The sequence below is a fragment of the Gopherus evgoodei genome, chromosome 13 (assembly GCF_007399415.2).
Source record: "Gopherus evgoodei ecotype Sinaloan lineage chromosome 13, rGopEvg1_v1.p, whole genome shotgun sequence".
NCBI lineage: Eukaryota > Metazoa > Chordata > Testudines > Testudinidae > Gopherus > Gopherus evgoodei.
In genome coordinates this window covers 32,140,892-32,158,759 of record NC_044334.1, presented here as the reverse complement: position 1 = coordinate 32,158,759, position 17,868 = coordinate 32,140,892, and the positions used below count along the sequence as shown (strand labels likewise).

The 17,868-nt window shown below is 50.0% G+C and overlaps 1 protein-coding gene across 1 annotated transcript in view; it reads left to right on the top strand.

Moving 5' to 3' along the window:
• LOC115661109 (cytosolic arginine sensor for mTORC1 subunit 1-like) overlaps nt 1-16,207 on the top strand; it is a 44,584-nt gene extending 28,377 nt beyond the window's left edge. The window contains exons 3-9 of the mRNA XM_030583253.1: nt 7,389-7,582; nt 8,042-8,174; nt 9,522-9,645; nt 10,449-10,562; nt 11,122-11,204; nt 12,870-12,964; nt 13,831-16,207. Of these exons, the coding sequence (XP_030439113.1) occupies nt 7,389-7,582; nt 8,042-8,174; nt 9,522-9,645; nt 10,449-10,562; nt 11,122-11,204; nt 12,870-12,964; nt 13,831-13,896 (809 nt within the window). The 3' untranslated portion in view covers nt 13,897-16,207. The remainder of the gene's footprint in view (nt 1-7,388; nt 7,583-8,041; nt 8,175-9,521; nt 9,646-10,448; nt 10,563-11,121; nt 11,205-12,869; nt 12,965-13,830) is intronic.
• Nucleotides 16,208-17,868: the final 1,661 nt, after the last annotated feature.

Sequence of the window (17,868 nt, the reverse complement as noted above, 5' to 3'; positions counted from 1 at the left end):
AGCGTGCTGTTTCTCTCTCCAAGCAAAGAGCTGTGAACATTCCAAAGTAATTCCCCTGCCTGCCTCGCTGTGTTTGTTTTTTAAATAAGCAGTTTGGCTGAACTCCGAGCTCTCCCTTTCTTCCGGTTTGTTGTGGACAGGAATTCTGGGATACCTCCTTATACCCTGGAGGTCAATAAAAGCGCTGGTGGGGTCCACACTTGCTGACAAGCGCTGGATCACCAGCGCTGGAATCGCTACACCCGAGGCTCGACCGGGTGTACAGCCAGCGCTGCAACCAGGGAGTTGCAGCGCTGGCTGTACTTTGCAAGTGTGGCCACATCCTAAGTTGCAGCGCTGTAACCCCCTCACCAGCGCTGCAACTCTCTAGTGTAGCCATGGCCTCAGATGCCCAACTCCCAATGGGGTCTAAACCCAAATAAATCCGTTTTTACCCTGTGTAAAGCCTTTACAGGGTAAACACACAAATTGTTCATCCTCTGTAACGCTGATAGAGAGAGATGCACAGTTGTTTGCTCCCCCAGGTATAATACATACTCTGAGTTAATAAAATCATTTTACTTATTAGTTAAATACAGAAAGTAGGATTTAAGTGGTTCCAAGTAGTAACAGACAAAACAAAGTAAAACGCACAAATCCATGCCTAATCAAACCTGAATACAGATAAGATCCTCACCAGTTCCAGAATGCTCCCTTTTACAGACTAATGTCCTTTTATCCTGGGTCCAGCAATCACTCACACCCCTTGCAGTCACTGCCCTTTGTTCCAGTTTCTTCCAAGTATCTTGGGGGGTGGAGATGCTCTCTTTAGCCAGCTGAAGACCAAATGGATGGGGCTCCCAGGGGTTTAAATAGACTTTCTCTTGTGAGTGGAGTCTCACTCCTATGCAAAGTCCAGCTCCAGGATGGAGTTCTGGAGTCACCTGGGCAAGTCACATGTCCATGCATGAGTCAGTCTTTGCAGGCAGAAGCCATTGTCCACATGGTATCTTGTATGTTTCCAGGAAGACTTCTTATGTGGATTGGATCAGTCCAAGATGCATTGTTCTCCAAGTGCTTCCTGATTGGGTACTTAACCTTGCAAATTCCTTCCTAAAGAAGCTGACCAAATGCCTCACAAAGCTTATTTAGCAATCAAGCAAGTGTACAGCCAATACTCTTTAACCTCAAATACAAAATGATATATGTGTACAAATAGGATGAATAGATATAGTAGACCATAACCTTTACAGAGATGTTACATGGCACAGGCAGCACACAACATATTCCAGTTATGTCATATTCCCATAGAGCATTATGGGGTACAGCATCACAACCTGCTCCATGATTTTGCTGGGGACTGAAGTGGGGCTGACCAGTCTGTAGTTCTCTGGGTTCTTTCTTTTTTTAAATATGAGCACTATATTTGCCTTTTCCAATCATCCAGGACCTCCATGGATCGCCACAAATTTTCAAAGATAATGGCCAATGGCTCTGCAATCACATCAGCCAACTCCCTCAGCGCCCTCGGATGCATTAGATCTGGACCCATGGACTTATGCGTGTCCAACTTTTCTAAAAAGTCCTTAACCTGTTCTTTCACCACTGAGGGATGCTCACCTCTTCCTCATACCTGCTGCCCAGTGCAGCAGTCTGGGAGCTGACTCAGTCTGTGAAGACTGAGGCAAAAAAAGCATGGAGTACTTCAGCTTTTTCCATGTCATCCGTCACTAGGTTGCCTCCTCCATTCAGTAAGGGTCCCACACTTTCCCTGACCACCACCTTGTTGCTAACATACCTGTAGAAACCCTTCTTGTTACCCTTCACATCCCTTGCTACCTGCAACTCCAATTGTGCCTTGGCCTTCCTGATTACACCCCTGCATGATCTTGCAATATTTTTATACTCCTCCCTCGTCATCTGTCCAAATTTCCACTTCTTGTAAGCTTCCTTTGTGTTTAAGCTCACCAAAGGTTTCACTGTTAAGCCAAGCTGGTTGCCTGTCATATTTGCTGTTCTTTCTGCACATCAGGATGGTTTGTTCCTCTGCCCTCAATAAGGCTTCTTTAAAATACACCAGCTCTCCTGAATTCCTTGACCCCTCATATTAGCCTCCCAAGGGATCCTGCCCATCAGTTCCTTAAGGGACTCTGTCTGCTTTTCTGAAATCCAGGGTCTGTATTCTGCTGCTCTCCTTTCTTCTGTTCATCAGGATCCTGATCTCAACCATCTCATGGTCACTGCTGCCCAGGTTGCCATCCACTTCTACCTCCCCTACCAATTCTTTCCTGTTTGTAAGCAGCATGTCAAGAGGAGCATGGTCCCTAGTTGGTTCCTCCAGCACTTGTACCAGGAAGTTGTCCCCAGCGCTCTTCAAAAACTTCCTGGATTGTCTGTGCACTGCTGTATTGCTCTTCCAGCAGTTGTCAGGGTGATTGAAGTCCACTATTGGAACCAGGGCCTGTGATCTGGAAACTTCCATTAGTTGTCTGAAGAAAGCCTCATCCTTCTGATACAGTGGTCTATAGCACACACCCACCACAACATCACTCTTTGCTTTATGCTGCCCCTACACAGAAAGGGTATTAACCTTTCATTTGGCCTGCAAAGCTTCTGGGATGACCAGGCTGGAGAGACAGGTGCTGTTCTGTGCCTCCCAGCATCCATGATCACATTGGATACCCCACTCATTGCAGCATGAACCATCTTGGACGAACCTTTATTTGTTGAGGCTTCAAACCAGTGAATGAGTCTTCCTGCCCCCTATCCTAGACCCTGGCTGTCTCGCCATAAGGGAAACCAGTTCATGGCACTTTCCCTTGCACCAGCAGTGACTCAGAGACCGAAACATTGCAGTGTCATTCCAAGCAATGATCAGCAGAAAATTTGCCCCGCTGCTTGCTCTAGAGGAAGACCTAGAACCACTGACCAACTATTTGAATGCTGTAATGAATGAGGCAGCAATGGACATCCTTGGGAAACCTAAGAAGACAAAACAGTGGGTCACAAATGAAATACTACAAATGTGACATTAAAAGAACTTGAGAGACAACAGCACTGAGAGAGCAGATAAATACAGAGTGACTGACAGAAAGATCAAGAAAGGAATGAAGGTGGCCAAGGAGAGAGAGTGAAAAATAATGCTCTAAAATTGAGTGCATCAATAATAAAAATAGAAAACAAGCCTTCCAGGTTGTTAAAGATCTGACAAAGGAAAGATGGACCAAAGCTAACGCAATTCAAGACAAAGAAGGGAACAGTTTTACAGAAGAACAGACCATCATCAATAGGTGGACAAACTACTGCTCTGATCTATACAGCCATCAGGCAAATGGAGATCCTAGTGTCTGCCAGCCCAGATTCAGCAGAGGAGGATGACTTTCCAATACTATGTGAAGAAGTGGAGACAGCTATGAAATCACTCAAGAATGGAAAGGCTACAGGTATTGACAACATCCCAGCCAAATTGATGAAATTCAGAGGAGAAATAGATGTACCTACCAAGATTTGCAACAAGATTTGGTAGACAGGTGAGTGGCCCTCCATGTGGACAGAGTCACTAGTCATCACTCGGCCAAAGAAAACCAAACTGCAATTGTGTCAAAATTAATGGACCGTAAGCTTAATTAGCCATCCCAGCAAAGTGATGTTGATGGTCATATTGAACAGATTGAAGCCACAAGCAGAGAATATCGTCACTGAAGAACAGGCTGGCTTTTGTGCTGGAAGAAATACCACAGAACAGATTTTCAACCTTAGTGTTCATGTGAGAAGTACTTGCAACACCACCAGGACACCCATGTCTTTGAGAGGCAGAAACATGCTGGCTTCCTTTTGGGGAGGGATAGCTCAGTGGTTTGAGCATTGGCCTACTAAACCCAGGGTAGAGAGTTCAATCCTTGAGGGGGCCATTTGGGGATTGGTCCTGCTTTGAGCAGGGAGTTGGACTAGATCTCCTGCGGTCCCTTCCAACCCTGATAGTCTGACTTCAAGAAGGTGTTTGATAGAGTATGGCACGAAGCTCTCTGGGCATCCATGAAGTACAGTGTTGGGATATAGCTTATTCTTACCATTAAACAACTGTATGCCAAGGCCAGCAGTGCAGTTCTCGCCAGCGGCACAATAGGAGAGTGGTTTCGCACCACTGAGTCTGGCAAGGCTGCCTTCGTTCGCCCACGCTCTTCAATCTCTACTTGAAGTGCACAGTGACTGATGCCCTAGAAGATCTCTCATGCACAGCCAGCATGGGGTGAGGGGCAAACAATCTCAAATCTTCGGTTCGCTGATGACATTGATGGCCTGGTAGGCAACGAAGATGAACTTGCCAACCTTGTGAAACAATTGGATGAAACCTCTGCATAATAGGGCATGGAAATCAGTGCAGAGAAAACCAAACTGATGGCAGACAGATGTGATGGGATGAGCTCCCATATCACTGTCAATGGACAAGAGCTGGAGACAGTGAAACAGTTCAAGTATCTGGGGGCAGTCATCATTGATGAAGGATTCAAGGCTGAAATTCAGGCAAGAACTGTGCAAACAGCAGCAATGGCAAATCTAAAGCCAATTTGGAGGAATAAGAACATTTCCCTGGAATCCATACTGACACTGCTGCATACATTGGTCATCTCCCATTTTTCTGTATGTGTATGTGACATAGACCCTTACAGCAGCACTTGAACAGAAAATACAGATTGTAGAGATGAGATACTTCTGTAAAATCCTGGGCATCTCCTACTTCAACCATGTCACTAATGAAGAGGTCCACAACATCACCACCCAATGTGCTGAGTCATATGAAAATCTCCTGACCATGAAGTGCAAGCTGTAACAAGTGAAGTGTAACAAGATCTGGCCTATCGAAGATCATCCTCTAAGGGACAGTACCGGGGAAGAGAAGAGGTAGACAGAAGAAGAGATGGATTGACAACATAAGAGGTGGACAGGAATGGACTTCGCAGAGACTCAAGCTCTGACGCACACAGTCGTCAGCAGTGGAGACAATTGATGGTTTCCCCAATGACCAATGCAGTTATGGGAGTGGGGATGATGAAAGCAGTGACTGAGCCTCTTGGCTGTGAGCAGAGCTCTCCTTCCTCCCCAGGATTGCATGTTGAGCCTGGCTTGGATTCTCTTAGATCTAGGCTGAATAAACCAGGCTGTACAGTGCAGTTCTGCAAAGGCTGGGGGTAGGTGGTGGCGTGGGCAGCTTGGCCCATTGGCCTAGGGTGCAGGACTTGGAGTTGAAAGACTAGATAGCTTTTCACAACTGTGCTGCTGACACATTGGCCTTCTCTTTACTAGAGAAATCTAATGCTGTAGGAACTGTGGCCTCCATAGCATGCTTGTAAGGGACTGTGTGCTCCAGCTGGAGGACGTGCATGCTAAGAACTAGTTCATTCTGCAGTATGTTCAGCCTGCATCTCTCTGGTGCCAGTGTGGATGCAGACAAGTTTTTTGATTATGAAATTAGAACAGTACAGCATTAACATGGCCCACATTGACTGGATTTAAAAACTAGCTGATAGGTCTCAGTGTAAATGTGGACTTTTCTTCCAGTGGGGGGCCACAGGAATCAGTTCTTGGCCCTAGGCTACTTAACACTTTTTATCAGTGACCTGGTAGAAAACAATCACTGCTGAAAGTGTGCTGGTGACCCAAAGATTGGGGAGTGGTAAATAATGAAGACCGGTCACTGATACAGAGAGGTCTGGATCACTGAGGAAGCTGGGCACAAGCAGTGTTTTAATACAACCAAATGTAAAGTCATATGCCTAGGAACAAAGAATGCAGACCGTACTTGCAGGACGTGGGGACCCGATCCTGAGAAGCAATGACTCTGAAAGACTTGGGAGTCATGGGGCCCAGTCAGCTGAACATGAGCTCCCTCTGTCATGCTGTGGCAAAAAGGGCTAATACAATCCTTGGATGCATAAAGAGGGGAACACAAGGTAGGAGCAGGGTGGTTATTTTACTTCTGCTTTTGACACTGATGCAGTTGCTGCCGGAATCTTCTTCCAGTGTCCACAGTTCAAGACAGTGATAAATTGCAGGGAGTTAAGAGCCGAGTGAATGATTGAAGGATTGGAAAATATAGCTTATAATTAGACTCAAGGAGCTCAATCTCTTTTAACAAAGACAATTAAGGGGTAACTTGATCAGTCTAAGTACTTATATGGGGAACACAGTTGACAACAGAGGGCTTGTCAGCCTAACAAAGGCTGCCTGCTGGCTGGAGACTGAAGCCGGACATGTTGGCTAGACATAAAGTAAAAATTTTTGAGGGCAATTAACCAGTGGCACAACTTCCCAAAGATTGTGGTGGATTCTCATTGCTGGCAGTTCTTTCAGTTGGATATTTGAGAGATGCTGTAGTTCAAACAAACTAGTTCAGGGAAAGGTCTCTGGCCAGTGTTAGACAGGCAGTCAGACTGGATCACAGTGCTCCCTTCCGGCCCTGTGGCCTAGGAGTTCACTGCATCCCAGGTGGCCTTTCAGAACTTTCCAGAACCATCATTTCTGGGAGCGCTGCCAGGAGCTGTGGGAATGGCTTGCCAGAGAGCACTGTAACTGGAATGGTGTAGGCCAGCTATTCCAATGGTTGTCCACCAGGGATGCACATACCCCTGGGGGTACACAGAGGTCCTCCAGGGGATACATCAACTCAACAGGCTACATAAAAAGCACCAGCAAAGTCAGTACAAATTAAATTTTAATACAAGACCTTGTTTATACTGCTCTATGTAATATACACTGAAATGCAAGTACAAGATTTATATTCTGTTTGATTCACCATATAATTATATGGTAAAAATGAGAAAGGAAACAAATTTTCAATAGTAGTGTGCCTTGTCACTTCTTTTTTATATTTTTAGATCTGATTTTTTGTAAGCAAGTTTTCAAGTGAGGTGAAACTTGAGGGTAGGCAAGACAAATCAGACTCCTAAAAGAGGTACAGTCGTTTGGGAAGGTTGAGAGCCACTGACTTAGTGGTTGTGAAGTCAAAGTGCAAGCTCTTTCTGTCCTGTCTGTACATCACCTCGCACAATGAGGTCCTGGTCCATGACTGGGCTCCTATGTGCTACTGCAATACAAATAATGTAATAAAGTTTCTTAAATAGTCGGCGTAGCTAATGGGAATGCATTGAATGTACTGAAACAGTTCTGTGCAACTGGCTTATTTCCCTCCGGCTGCATGATGTTGAGCAGCTCAGTGAGAGCTTGTGCCTCAGTTTCCCAATTTGTATACTGGCTGATAACCTCTAACTGCTTGGTAAAGCACTCTGAGCTGGTGCTGGGAAGGGATAGGTGCTAGGTGACCTAGTCATTAGGTGGCCTGATATGTCTGTTTCTAATGCTGCAGTCTGAATCCCTGCTTGGAGTCTCACCTCAGCCTCTTGGCATTTCAGAGTTGCCCCCATCAGAGTTCATGCAGGTGGTGGATTCCACCTGGCTGGTGCTCAACGTCTTGTCCAACGGCAGGTCCTCTACCAGCTCCCAGGCCATAGGAGTGACGAAGATTGCCAAGTCCGTCATCGCACCACTGGCTGAGCACAATGTCTCGGTGCTGATGCTGTCTACCTACCAAACGGACTTCATCCTGGTGAGCCCCCCACCTTCTCCCCATGGCCATCCCCTGTGGCAGGCTCCTTCGAGCGGGGGTGTGGGTGAAGGACTCTAATTGGCCCCAAGCAACTACACAAAGCGTGTGACAGAGAAACTCTCATTAGGTGAATGGTGCAGGCTCTCCTATGGCAACAGTCTGATGAACATATCCACCTCTTCGATACTGTGTGATTCAGAGGGTACTGGGTGCCATTCTGAGAATAGCAGGGGTCAGGCTGCCCTCGCCATAGCAATATGAGACACCCTAAAAGGTTCGTGCGTGAGATTTTTCCCTGCATGCTGTTCAGTTGAATGGACGGTGGGCTAGGTGAGATGTGGGTTTAGAAGCTCACCTCTTCCTTCCTTGTGGGGGTAGAGAAGAATGGCAAAGAGACAGCAGGCTTTCAGGGGGAGGTTAAGCTGAAGGGTGAGGCTTGAGGTCTCTTGCTCTCCCCAGGTGCGGGAGAAGGACCTGCCTGTGGTGATCCACACGCTGACCGGCGAGTTTGATATCTACAAGGAGGTGAAGGGAGAGTCCATCCCTGTTAACTGTGATGACGTGAGCAACGGCTTCCTGAAACCCAAGCATGGTGAGTCCAGGACTGCTCCTCTGGGCTCTCACCCTGTCTGCTCTCTGCAGAATGTAGGAGGGGTTTGAATGAGCAACTCCGCTGTCCCCTGCAACAGAAAACTACCTATTGTGGGCTCACCCTGCCAGCATGAACAGTTCTGTTCTCTGGCTCCGGCCACTCCAGCGCAGATCAGTTACTGAACGGGACAGACTGTGGTAAACCAGGGGGGGTCCCCAGACACGTCGTGCAGCGTATGAACCATTCATACATCCAATTAACTGGCACCACTCAGCTTTGGCCTAGTGGCCTAGCCCCTCTGTTGTGATGGACAGGCCAAAACTCTGAGTGGCATTGTGACCCAGTGTGTCAGGTCACCGTGCCACTTGGCTTGGGGTTCTCTCAAACCAGAGCACCTAGTGCAAACTGCTTTCCTTCCCCCTCTTCTCCCCTCCCACCTTCTTAGGCAGTCCTGCTTCTGCCAGTGGTATGCACTAGGCATTACATGCATATGACTGCAGGTGCCACTCTGGTAGACACCAGAAATTCTTGGGGATCCAGGGAGAGACTGGAGTCTAGCTAGGGGACAATCAGAAATGTGCTCTCGCATGTATTAAGGTTCCATTTATAAATGGTTTATAGAGAGAATACATGTTCTTTTAATAAGTGGTGATTAGTCCAATCTGTCATGCCTTCTGCTGGTTTGCCTGTAACAGTGTATAGCACATAATACTATCTGTAACATCTGATTTATTAACCCATTCTAATCCACCTATAAATGGAGCATTAATAGACCGTGTGACCGAAGGTACACTTTTACTGATGGCCCAGAGGAGCAGTAGCATAGTTCTGCCACTGGAGGGCACTAGTACCTCAAGTTTTGGGTTCCTCCCTCGAGCACCTGCTCTGCGCACAGACACAGCTGTCTGTGCAGGTGGCTCGAGCTTGCCTGGCTTGTCCCGGCCCAGCCCCTTGCTCTGCCTGCAGCATATGCTGCTCTGCCGATTTGTTTCCATTTGCTCCTTGCCAGTGTAGCTGTAGGAATTGAGCCCTGTTGATTTTTCCTCTTCCTCATCCGAATGTCAGTCTCTGTGCAGTACCTCCTCAAGGTGGTGCTGCTGTGCTACCCTGGCTCACATCTGAAGTGTCTAGTCTCCAGGGTAAGCTGATCTGTGGGGCCAGGTACTGATCACCCCCAGCTAGTCCTACAAGTGGTTTGAGTTCATGAGAGTTGCTTGCTGCTGCCAGCTCAGACTCCTGCCATGCTGCTGCACCATCAGCTCCGTGATATTGCATTCATTGCCATGCATGAGAAGGGTGCTTCGTGCTCTGGCAGTCTGGGCTGTATGAGTGATTGTTTCCTCCCAGCGGCGAGCCCTACCGTGCACCCTGTGCAGAGTCCCCGGAACAGGTTCTGCATCCTGACTGTGGCTCCTGACACCCTGCCGGCGATTGCGACCGTGCTCATAGACGTCCTGTTCTATTCACACAGGTAGGCAGCTGCGCGGGGCAGTGGGAGGAGACTGTTAGCCCCACCCCTTAGCATAGGCATTCTCTGTACTAAAATGCACTGCAATGTAGGTGAGAGTGCAGCTGGAAGTGTGGGGACAGCCTCTCACCTCAACACAGACCCTGAAGAGAAGGGTGGAGGGCTGGAGTGTGGCCAAAAACCTCCAGATCTCTGAAGAATTTATGAACTGCTAAAGAACCTTCAGGCACCCAAGGGCTTTGATGGGCGGGGGACCAAGGCCTTTGCAGTGCACCTGGAGGTGCCCACAATGCCCTATGGGGGCATATGGGGCTACAGTGGTGATGTCAAGCCTGCCGGCACTTGGGACACTGCATGCAGCACTGGGGTTGAAAGAACTTTGTCAAAGGCAGAGCTGGAGAAAGGGTCTTCCCACAGGACAGCATCCCCCAGCAGAGGGTGGGCTGGAGTTCAGCCTTAGCTCAGCTGGGGGAGGGAAAAGGAGGACTTCCTGACCAGCAGGAGGTGGATCAGACAATAAGTGCTCAAGGTGAGGGGAGATGGCTTTGTAGATAGAGCAGCTGGGTCTGACCTGGCTTGTTTCAGGGGCTGGCCCAGAAGATCTGTTATTCACAGCACTGGGCTAGACATGGCATCACCAGCCAGCTGGTATTAAAGATGCCAACAAGGCATTTCACTGACTCCAAGTAAAGGCACCTCTTGGGGGGGCTGCACATCTGTAACTCTCTCCAGGAGCCAGCCATGAAATGGCTATGTTCTGCTGTGTGCTTCTGGGGCTAACCCCTCTGTCCCCTCTGTGTTTGCAGCCCTCTAAAGGAAGCTGCTCCAGGCAGTCAGGATCTCGACTCCATCAGGTTTTTCGCTTTCTCGTTGATCGAGGGCTATATCTCCATCGTCATGGATGCAGAGACCCAGAAGAAGTAGGTACCATTCATCCACGAGAAGATGGACTCAGTGTCCTTCACCCCATCTAAAGCTGCCCACATCAGGGCTGCCCTGAGGATTCAGGGGGCCTGGAGCAAAGCAATTTTGGGGGCCCCTTCCATAAAAAAGTTGCAATGTTATAGAGAACTATATTCTCGTGGGGGGCCCCTGCGGGGCCTGAGGCAAAATGCCCTACTTGGCCCCCCTTCTGAGTGGCCCTGGCCCACATACTCTGAAGATTTGGCCTTGGGATTGGGAGGTTGGTGTTCTGGAGGAGTCACATTCCTGTTGGCTCCTGCCTGCTTCCATTCTCCCCCCGCTGTGATGTTTTGGGGAGTGGTGTGGCTTTTCTCCTCCTTGCCCCAGTCCCAAGTCAGCAGGTGGGCTGTGCAGAGGGTTCGGGCATTAAGGACTGGGGAACCACCCCTGGAATTAGGGTGGGCCCAGGGTTCTAGGAGCAGCTTCATGGGAGTCTGTGCCCTGGCTCATGCCAGCTAGTGGGGGAATGAGAACGGTCCTAGGGCAGGAGTGATGTACTCCATTAAACGCTTCTAGGTTCCCCAGTGACCTGCTGCTGACCAGCTCCTCTGGGGAGCTCTGGCGGATGGTGAGAATTGGTGGGCAGCCACTGGGCTTCGGTAAGTGGAACAAGGTGTAAGCTCTCCTGCCCAGCGGATCAGCTGCCTTCAGCGCAGCATTGAGCCCTCCCAGGCTGAAATGTTCAGTGCACTCTGGTGGGCAGGGCAGGCTGTTATCCCCAGGGGATAGGTGTGCCCAGAGTGACCCGCCCAGAGTCACAGAAGCCAGTGGCAGAGCAGTCTGCACCTCGTCTGGAATACTGTGTGCAGTTCTGGTCTCCCAGTTTGAATTCATCCTTCTTAAACATGGAACAGGTTCAGAGACGGGCTACTAGGATGATCTAAGGAATGAAAAACCTGCCTTATGAAAAGAGACTCAAAGAGCTGGGCTTGTTTAGCCTAAGCTAAAGAAGGCTGAGGCAGGGCCGCCCAGAGGATTCAGGGGGCCTGGGGCAAAGCAATTTTGGGGGCCCCTTCCATTTTAAAAAGAAGTTGCAAAACTATAGAATATTATGTTCTTGTGGGGGGCCCCTGTGGGGCCAATTGCCCCATTTGCCCCCCCCCCCCCGGGCGGCCCTGGGCTGAGGGGAGATATGATTGCTCTCTCTATAATTATATCAGAGGGATAAATATCAGGGAGGGAGAGGAATTATTTAAGCTCAGTACCAATGTGGACACAAGAACAAATGGATATAAACTGGATGCTAGAAAGTTTAGCCTTGAAATCTAGATGAAGGTTTCTAACCATCAGAGGAGTGAAGTTCTGGAACAGCCTTCCAAGGGGAGCAGTGGGGGCAAAAGACATATCTGGCTTCAAGACTAAGCTTGGTAAGTTTATGGAGGGGATGGTATTATGGGATAGCCTAATTTTGGCAATTAATTGATCTTTGATTATTAGCAGTAAATATGCTCAATGACCTGTGATGGGATGTTAGATGGGGTGGGATCTGAGGTACTACAGAGAATTCTTTCCTAGGTGTCTGGCTGGTGAGTCTTGCTCACATGCTCAGGGTTTAGCTGATCACCATATTTGGGGTTGGGAAGGAATTTTCCTCCAGGGCAGATTGGCAGAGGCCCTGGAGGTTTTTAGCCTTCCTCTGCAGTGTGGGGCATGGGTCATTTGCTGGAGGATTCTCTACACCTTGAGGTCTTTAAACCATGATTTTAGGACTTCAATAACTGAGACAAAGATTAGGGGGTTGTTACAGGAGTGGGTGGGTGAGATTCTGTGGCCTGTATTGTGCAGGAGGTCAGACTAGATCAGTGGTCCCCAAGCTTTTCGTCTGGCGGGTGCCAGACGAAGGACTGTGATGGCAGTGGAGCATCCGCCAAAATGTCACCTATGAGGGCCCCAGAGAGCAACAAAGCATGCTGGTACTGAACACCGGTGCCTGGCCATGAAGCCCCAGCCCCTGTGGCCGCTCAGTGGCGGGGAGTGCAATGGCTGTGGGCTGCCTGGCCAGGAGCCAAGAGGCACTCATTTCATGGTGGTATCGTATTAGAGTTCATAGAAGATTAGGGTTGGAAGAGACCTCAAGAGGTCCTCTAGTCCAGCCCCCTGCTCAAACCCCATTTTAGGCATGAGTCTGCCAGCTTGGTCTTGGACAGCCCAGAGCTTAGAGAGCCCTTTGCCTATGGGGCAGGGGCACATGGGTGATAGGAGGAGGTTGTCTCCAGAGGCACTGGGCTGGTACCCACACTGGCCCCTCTGTTCCCCTTCCTCAGATGAGTGTGGGATAGTGGCTCAGATCGCCGAGCCTCTGGCCGATGCAGACATATCAGCGTATTACATCAGCACCTTTAACTTCGACCATGCCCTGGTAAGTCGACTCCTCTGCCCAGATCTCAGCATGCTAGAAATGAAGCGGGCAAACAGATGCTGGCAATTGACCAGCTTCTCAGCCCCTTAACTGAGGAGTTCTCTCCCAGCCCCTGGGGGGGGCGGGGGCAGAGCCCCCTGCTTTGAACAGACATTCCAAGGGGCTGAGGCCACCTGACTGCCTCGCTGTCTGAATGGGCCTCTCGCCATTGGCCTGCGGTTCATCAGTCTCCGAGCCCTGCATGGCTCCCTGGATGGTGGCATTTCATCCTGGCTGCTCTGACATCAGCGCAGGGGTCAGTGCCCCATTGCGGGGGTCCTGCTCAGGGTGGGAGGCACAGGAATGCATCTCATCTGAAGACTGAACCTCTCTGGCTCTGGCTGCTGCTCCCTGGCATTAGTGCCAAGCCAGGGCTGCAGCGTGAGAAATGCTGGTACCAAGAATGTGTGGGGCAGCAGGAGGGACCCCAGGTGGGTCCAGGAGGACGTCTGTTACTGAACTGTTGGCTGTCAGTGCCTGCCCCACAAAGGCTGGGGGAAGAGGGATGCCGTGAGGATTCTGGGAGCCCTGCCTAGCTGCCACCTTTCCCCTGTCTCCATGTTGTGTGGAGAAGGCAGGGGATAACTAGCTTGGTCCTGATCTTGCTTTCTTTGCCAAGGGGAGGATAAATAGAGCTGGGGAGTCAGATCTGATCCCACCTTGCAGTGGGAGTTGGCGATCCCTGTGGAGCTGCATGGGAACAGACTTTTGGGGTTCACCCAGTTCTCCCTCCAGCACCCCCCTTTCAAGTACAGTTGGCAAGGGAGTGATGGCCATGCAGCTCTGTCTCTGGTAACATAGCTCTGGCTTCCTCTCTCTGCTGCTAGGTCCCAGAGGAAGGCATTGACGGCATCATCGAGCTGCTCCAGAAGCGCCAGGAGAGCAGTAGCTAGCTGGCACGGCAGGTCCCATGCGCTCTGACGCCTGTCCGGAAAGGCGAGGGGGAGCTCAACACTGAGAGCAGGGCGGAGAACACTCCAGTCTCCTGTTTCTGATGGCGGCCTCTTCTTTGTCTTCGAGTTTCCGGGGTGTGGCTTGCCCTGCGGTGCGGGACACAGCTCCAGCTATGGAGAAAGCCCTGGGCTTCAGCGGGAGAGTCCTTGCGTTCTCCCTGGGAGTGCTGGCTCTGACAGGCTCCCGAGTGTCCCACTGGGGAACTGAGTTTCCTGCAGCAGTTTCAGTGTTACCTGCCCCAGGGCTCCTTGTATCCCCAGACCCACCCCTCAGGGAGCAGAGTCCACCATGAACTGGTGTTGGGCAGATGTTGCCTACCTGTGGATTGTAACTGTCTCAGTGTGGAGTCAAGCCTGTCACATTTTTTTTTCCTTTGACTGTTTTTGTAGCCAACTGCCTAGTTGCATAGAGCCTCCAGTATTTAGTATTTCATTTGCGATGAAGCTTAGGCAGCAGTGGGACGCTCTTCCTAAAGGCTGGCTGGTGGGCATCTCTGTGTATGTGGTAGGGGATAGGGAGTTTCTTCCCTTCATGTGTCGGGGGCAGTGGCTGGCTGTGTGAGAAGAGGTGCTGGGCACTGGGTTGTCTAGTGGCTGAGTGCCAAGGAAGAGGTTGCTATGGTACAATCATTCCTGACACATGGTCAAGGGTGTGGGAGAAATGACTTGTTTGGGATTGTGTGGTCTTGTAGCAGTGTTGACAGCCCTGCCAGGTGCTCAAGACAAACGCTCGGCCTCTTAGACAGTCCCAGCTTAGTACAGTATTAAGAATTGCAGGTAACCTAAAGTATGTAAGAATGGCTCCTATTTGTAGCATGGCCCTCCCAAGGAAGGAGGAGCAGAGAACTTGCTAGGGTAGACTCTCCTTTCTATAATGCTGGGAAATGTGTGACCCAAACCCCTCTGTGGCTGCCTAGCTGCACTCGGATATGATGCTTTTATAAGCCCTCTCTCCTTAGGGCAGGGGAGCAGGGACTGATTGACCCAGACTCCCGTCTGATGGGCGGGATGGCATCTGTGCCAGAATGGAGTGTGCTAGACAGCGGAGTTATTTTTAGGATTTCCAGGGTACATGCAACTCCATGTGGGGAAGGGAGGAGGGTGGGAAGCTGAGAATTTCCCCAGATTGGCACAAGACAGTTGTGGAAGAAAAGCGTGTCTGAGTTGTGTGGCAGAAGTGCCTGCATTGCAGCTGGAGTGTGCATGGGGATAGCTGGAGCTACCCTTGTGATGGATGCTGAGAGATCCAGGAGCCGTGTGTGTGTGTGTTTTCCCTTTCACGTTCCCCTCAGATTGGAGTCACAACATAACCTATGGTTACAAGAGGATTCCAGGGAGGTGGAATTCCCTCTTTGTGTCTCCTGCACTCCTGTTTTCTGGAGCATTGTCATGGCAGTGGTTTTCAAGGGACCCCCCCTCCCAGCCTCTGCCAAGGCCTGCTGCTTCCCAGAGATGGGGTGGTCCTCCCATAGGTGGTGAGGCTGTCCTTCCTGGGCAGCCACGAAAGCTGCCTCTAGGTGAATGAGTAGCTTGTTACCATATAAAGATTTTCCTTGTTTCTGCAAGGGAGTGGCTCTCAATCTTTAGTTCATCGCAAGGGCACTCTTCCTCTCCAAACTCCATTCCCCTTTGAAGCACAGCTGTCTCTCTTACACGAGGGAACAGCTGTCAGCAGTGACTGGAAGAGATTCTCCCAGAGCCTGGTCTTGGATTTCAACCTACCGCTCAACTCCCTTTTCTGTGAGCCTTCAAAATGGAGCAAGCTGGGTTGGCAGCAGTAGCCCTTCTCAGCCAGGATGAACACTCCCACCATGCCTTAGCATAGGAAAACCCTTGAGAAACAGCTATGGTCCACTGCCCAGCATCCAAGCCAGACCTGGGCTGCTGGAAATACTCTAGATGGGGCATCCTGTGTGCCACAATGAAGAGTTTAGGGGTAGACTAGGCGTGTTCAGGGAGGCCATGAGCAGGTTCTCAGAACAGCAGGGTGATGTGATGTAGGGTCATCTTCTGGGAAAGGGCAGCTATCCTCCATGAGTGACTCTTGTTCATCTGTTTGTTTAGTGTGCATAGGAAAGGCCTCTGGCTGCTAGCCCAGTGGCTGACTGGTTCATCCTCAAGTAACTTTATCCCTGTTGAGTTTCTTGCCGATGCAGCAAGATGCCCACCAGTTTGTGCAGCAAAACCAGATTTCCGTAATCTTCTAGTTTTTTGCATAGTTTTTTAATGTCAATAAATCTCCCATTTTGAACGTTTGGTAGCTGCTGCTGTGTATCTGCCAAGTGTTGGAGGGGAAGAGCCTCTCTCATGTGCCGAGTGTCCAGCTTTGCAGTGTCAGAACATAAACTTCAGGGGCCGTGGGCTTCCCTGAGGAGTGAGGCCCTGAACAAGGATGGAAGGGCACTTAACTGGTATCTACTACACAGACCAAAAATCCATCTCTAGGCAAGTTCTAACCCCTCCACTTCATTGCCAAAGGGAATGGGGACCTAGCTGTGTTTCCAGCTGTACCAGAGTAGAGAAGGTGGGAGCAGGGGTTTAGGGAAATGGTCTTTGGGCCAGCACCATTATGGATTCTCAACACATCAAGGAGGCAAGCTGGCCTTGGGGAGAGGCACACTGCAGCAAAGGTTGCTCAGGAATTAAACAAGTAGTTGGGGGTGGGAGTGAAATACTGATAAGCCAGCTCTTCCTTTCCTAGGAATGGAGAAGGGCAGCTGTCTAACTGGTAATCTCTCTCTCTCTCTCAGCAAATCTGCTGCAGCAAGCAACAAACTACAGGCCTGTAGTTCTTAAGAAGATCATATTACCCAATTCCCTTGTTAGTAGGTTTCACTTCTACTGCAACTGCCCGTGCTCCTAAAGTGCTACTGGGTGCTGCAGTCTAGGGCCAGGCTAATTCAAAAGCCCTTGTGTTATGGTAGCACAGCCACTTGGGAAATTGGAAAAGCTCGAGCAGCTCATGGTGCACATGATGCAGAAAAAGCAGTAGGATGTTAAAACAGAACCAGAACATACTGGTTCTGGTGTCCTTACCAGGACAGGAAATCACTTTTTTCCTTTTAACTCAAAAATAGCTGCTGGGTCCTGCCAGGAATTCATAGTGGAGCAGAACCAACTGCTTCCCTAATGGAACATGCTGACTGATGGCAGTGGGGGGAGGGGATAGCTCAGTGGTTTGAGCGTTGGCCTGCTAAACCCAGGGTTGTGAGTTCAATCCTTGAGGGGGCCAGTTGGGGATTGGTCCTGCTTTGAGCAGGGGGTTGGACTAGATGATCTCCTAAGATCCCTTCCAACCCTGATATTCTATGATTCTGGGTCCCTGGAATGGAAGTGTGTTCCTGTAGTGAGTGACACAAGCACAGGGCCTAGCAGCCTGAAGTGTGGAATACTAAGCTTGCTTTTGCTGCAGCAGTCTGAAGGGGCAGCTTGTTGGGGGCTTTGAGAGAGGCAGTATGGGGGGGGCACAAGGGGAAGAGGAAGTCGCAACAATCCAGGTAGGAGGTGCCTTGACGTGGGTGAGCATTCAAGCTATAGGGTGGGATGCAATGCAAGGATCAGGCTGTGGATGAAGAAATTGGACAATTATTTTTGAACAGTCTCTAAGCAGAGAACAGTAGTTCTAGTCTGCAAAGGATTTTAGAACTTGGTGTCTAAATTGGAGCAAACCTGAAAATCTTAACTCTTAGAGTGGTTGTTCATGTCCATTCCAAACAGTGTGTGCATGCCGCATGCACGCCAGCCAGAAGATTTTCCCCTAGCAACATCCATAGGGTTGGCCTTGGTGCTCTCTGGAGTGGCACCGCTGCGGCACCCTCTATAGGGGCCCGCCGAACCTCCACCCCCTCAGTTCCTTCTTGCCGGCACTCTGACAGAGGGGCAGGAGGGGGGGGTTGGAATGGACATGAACAA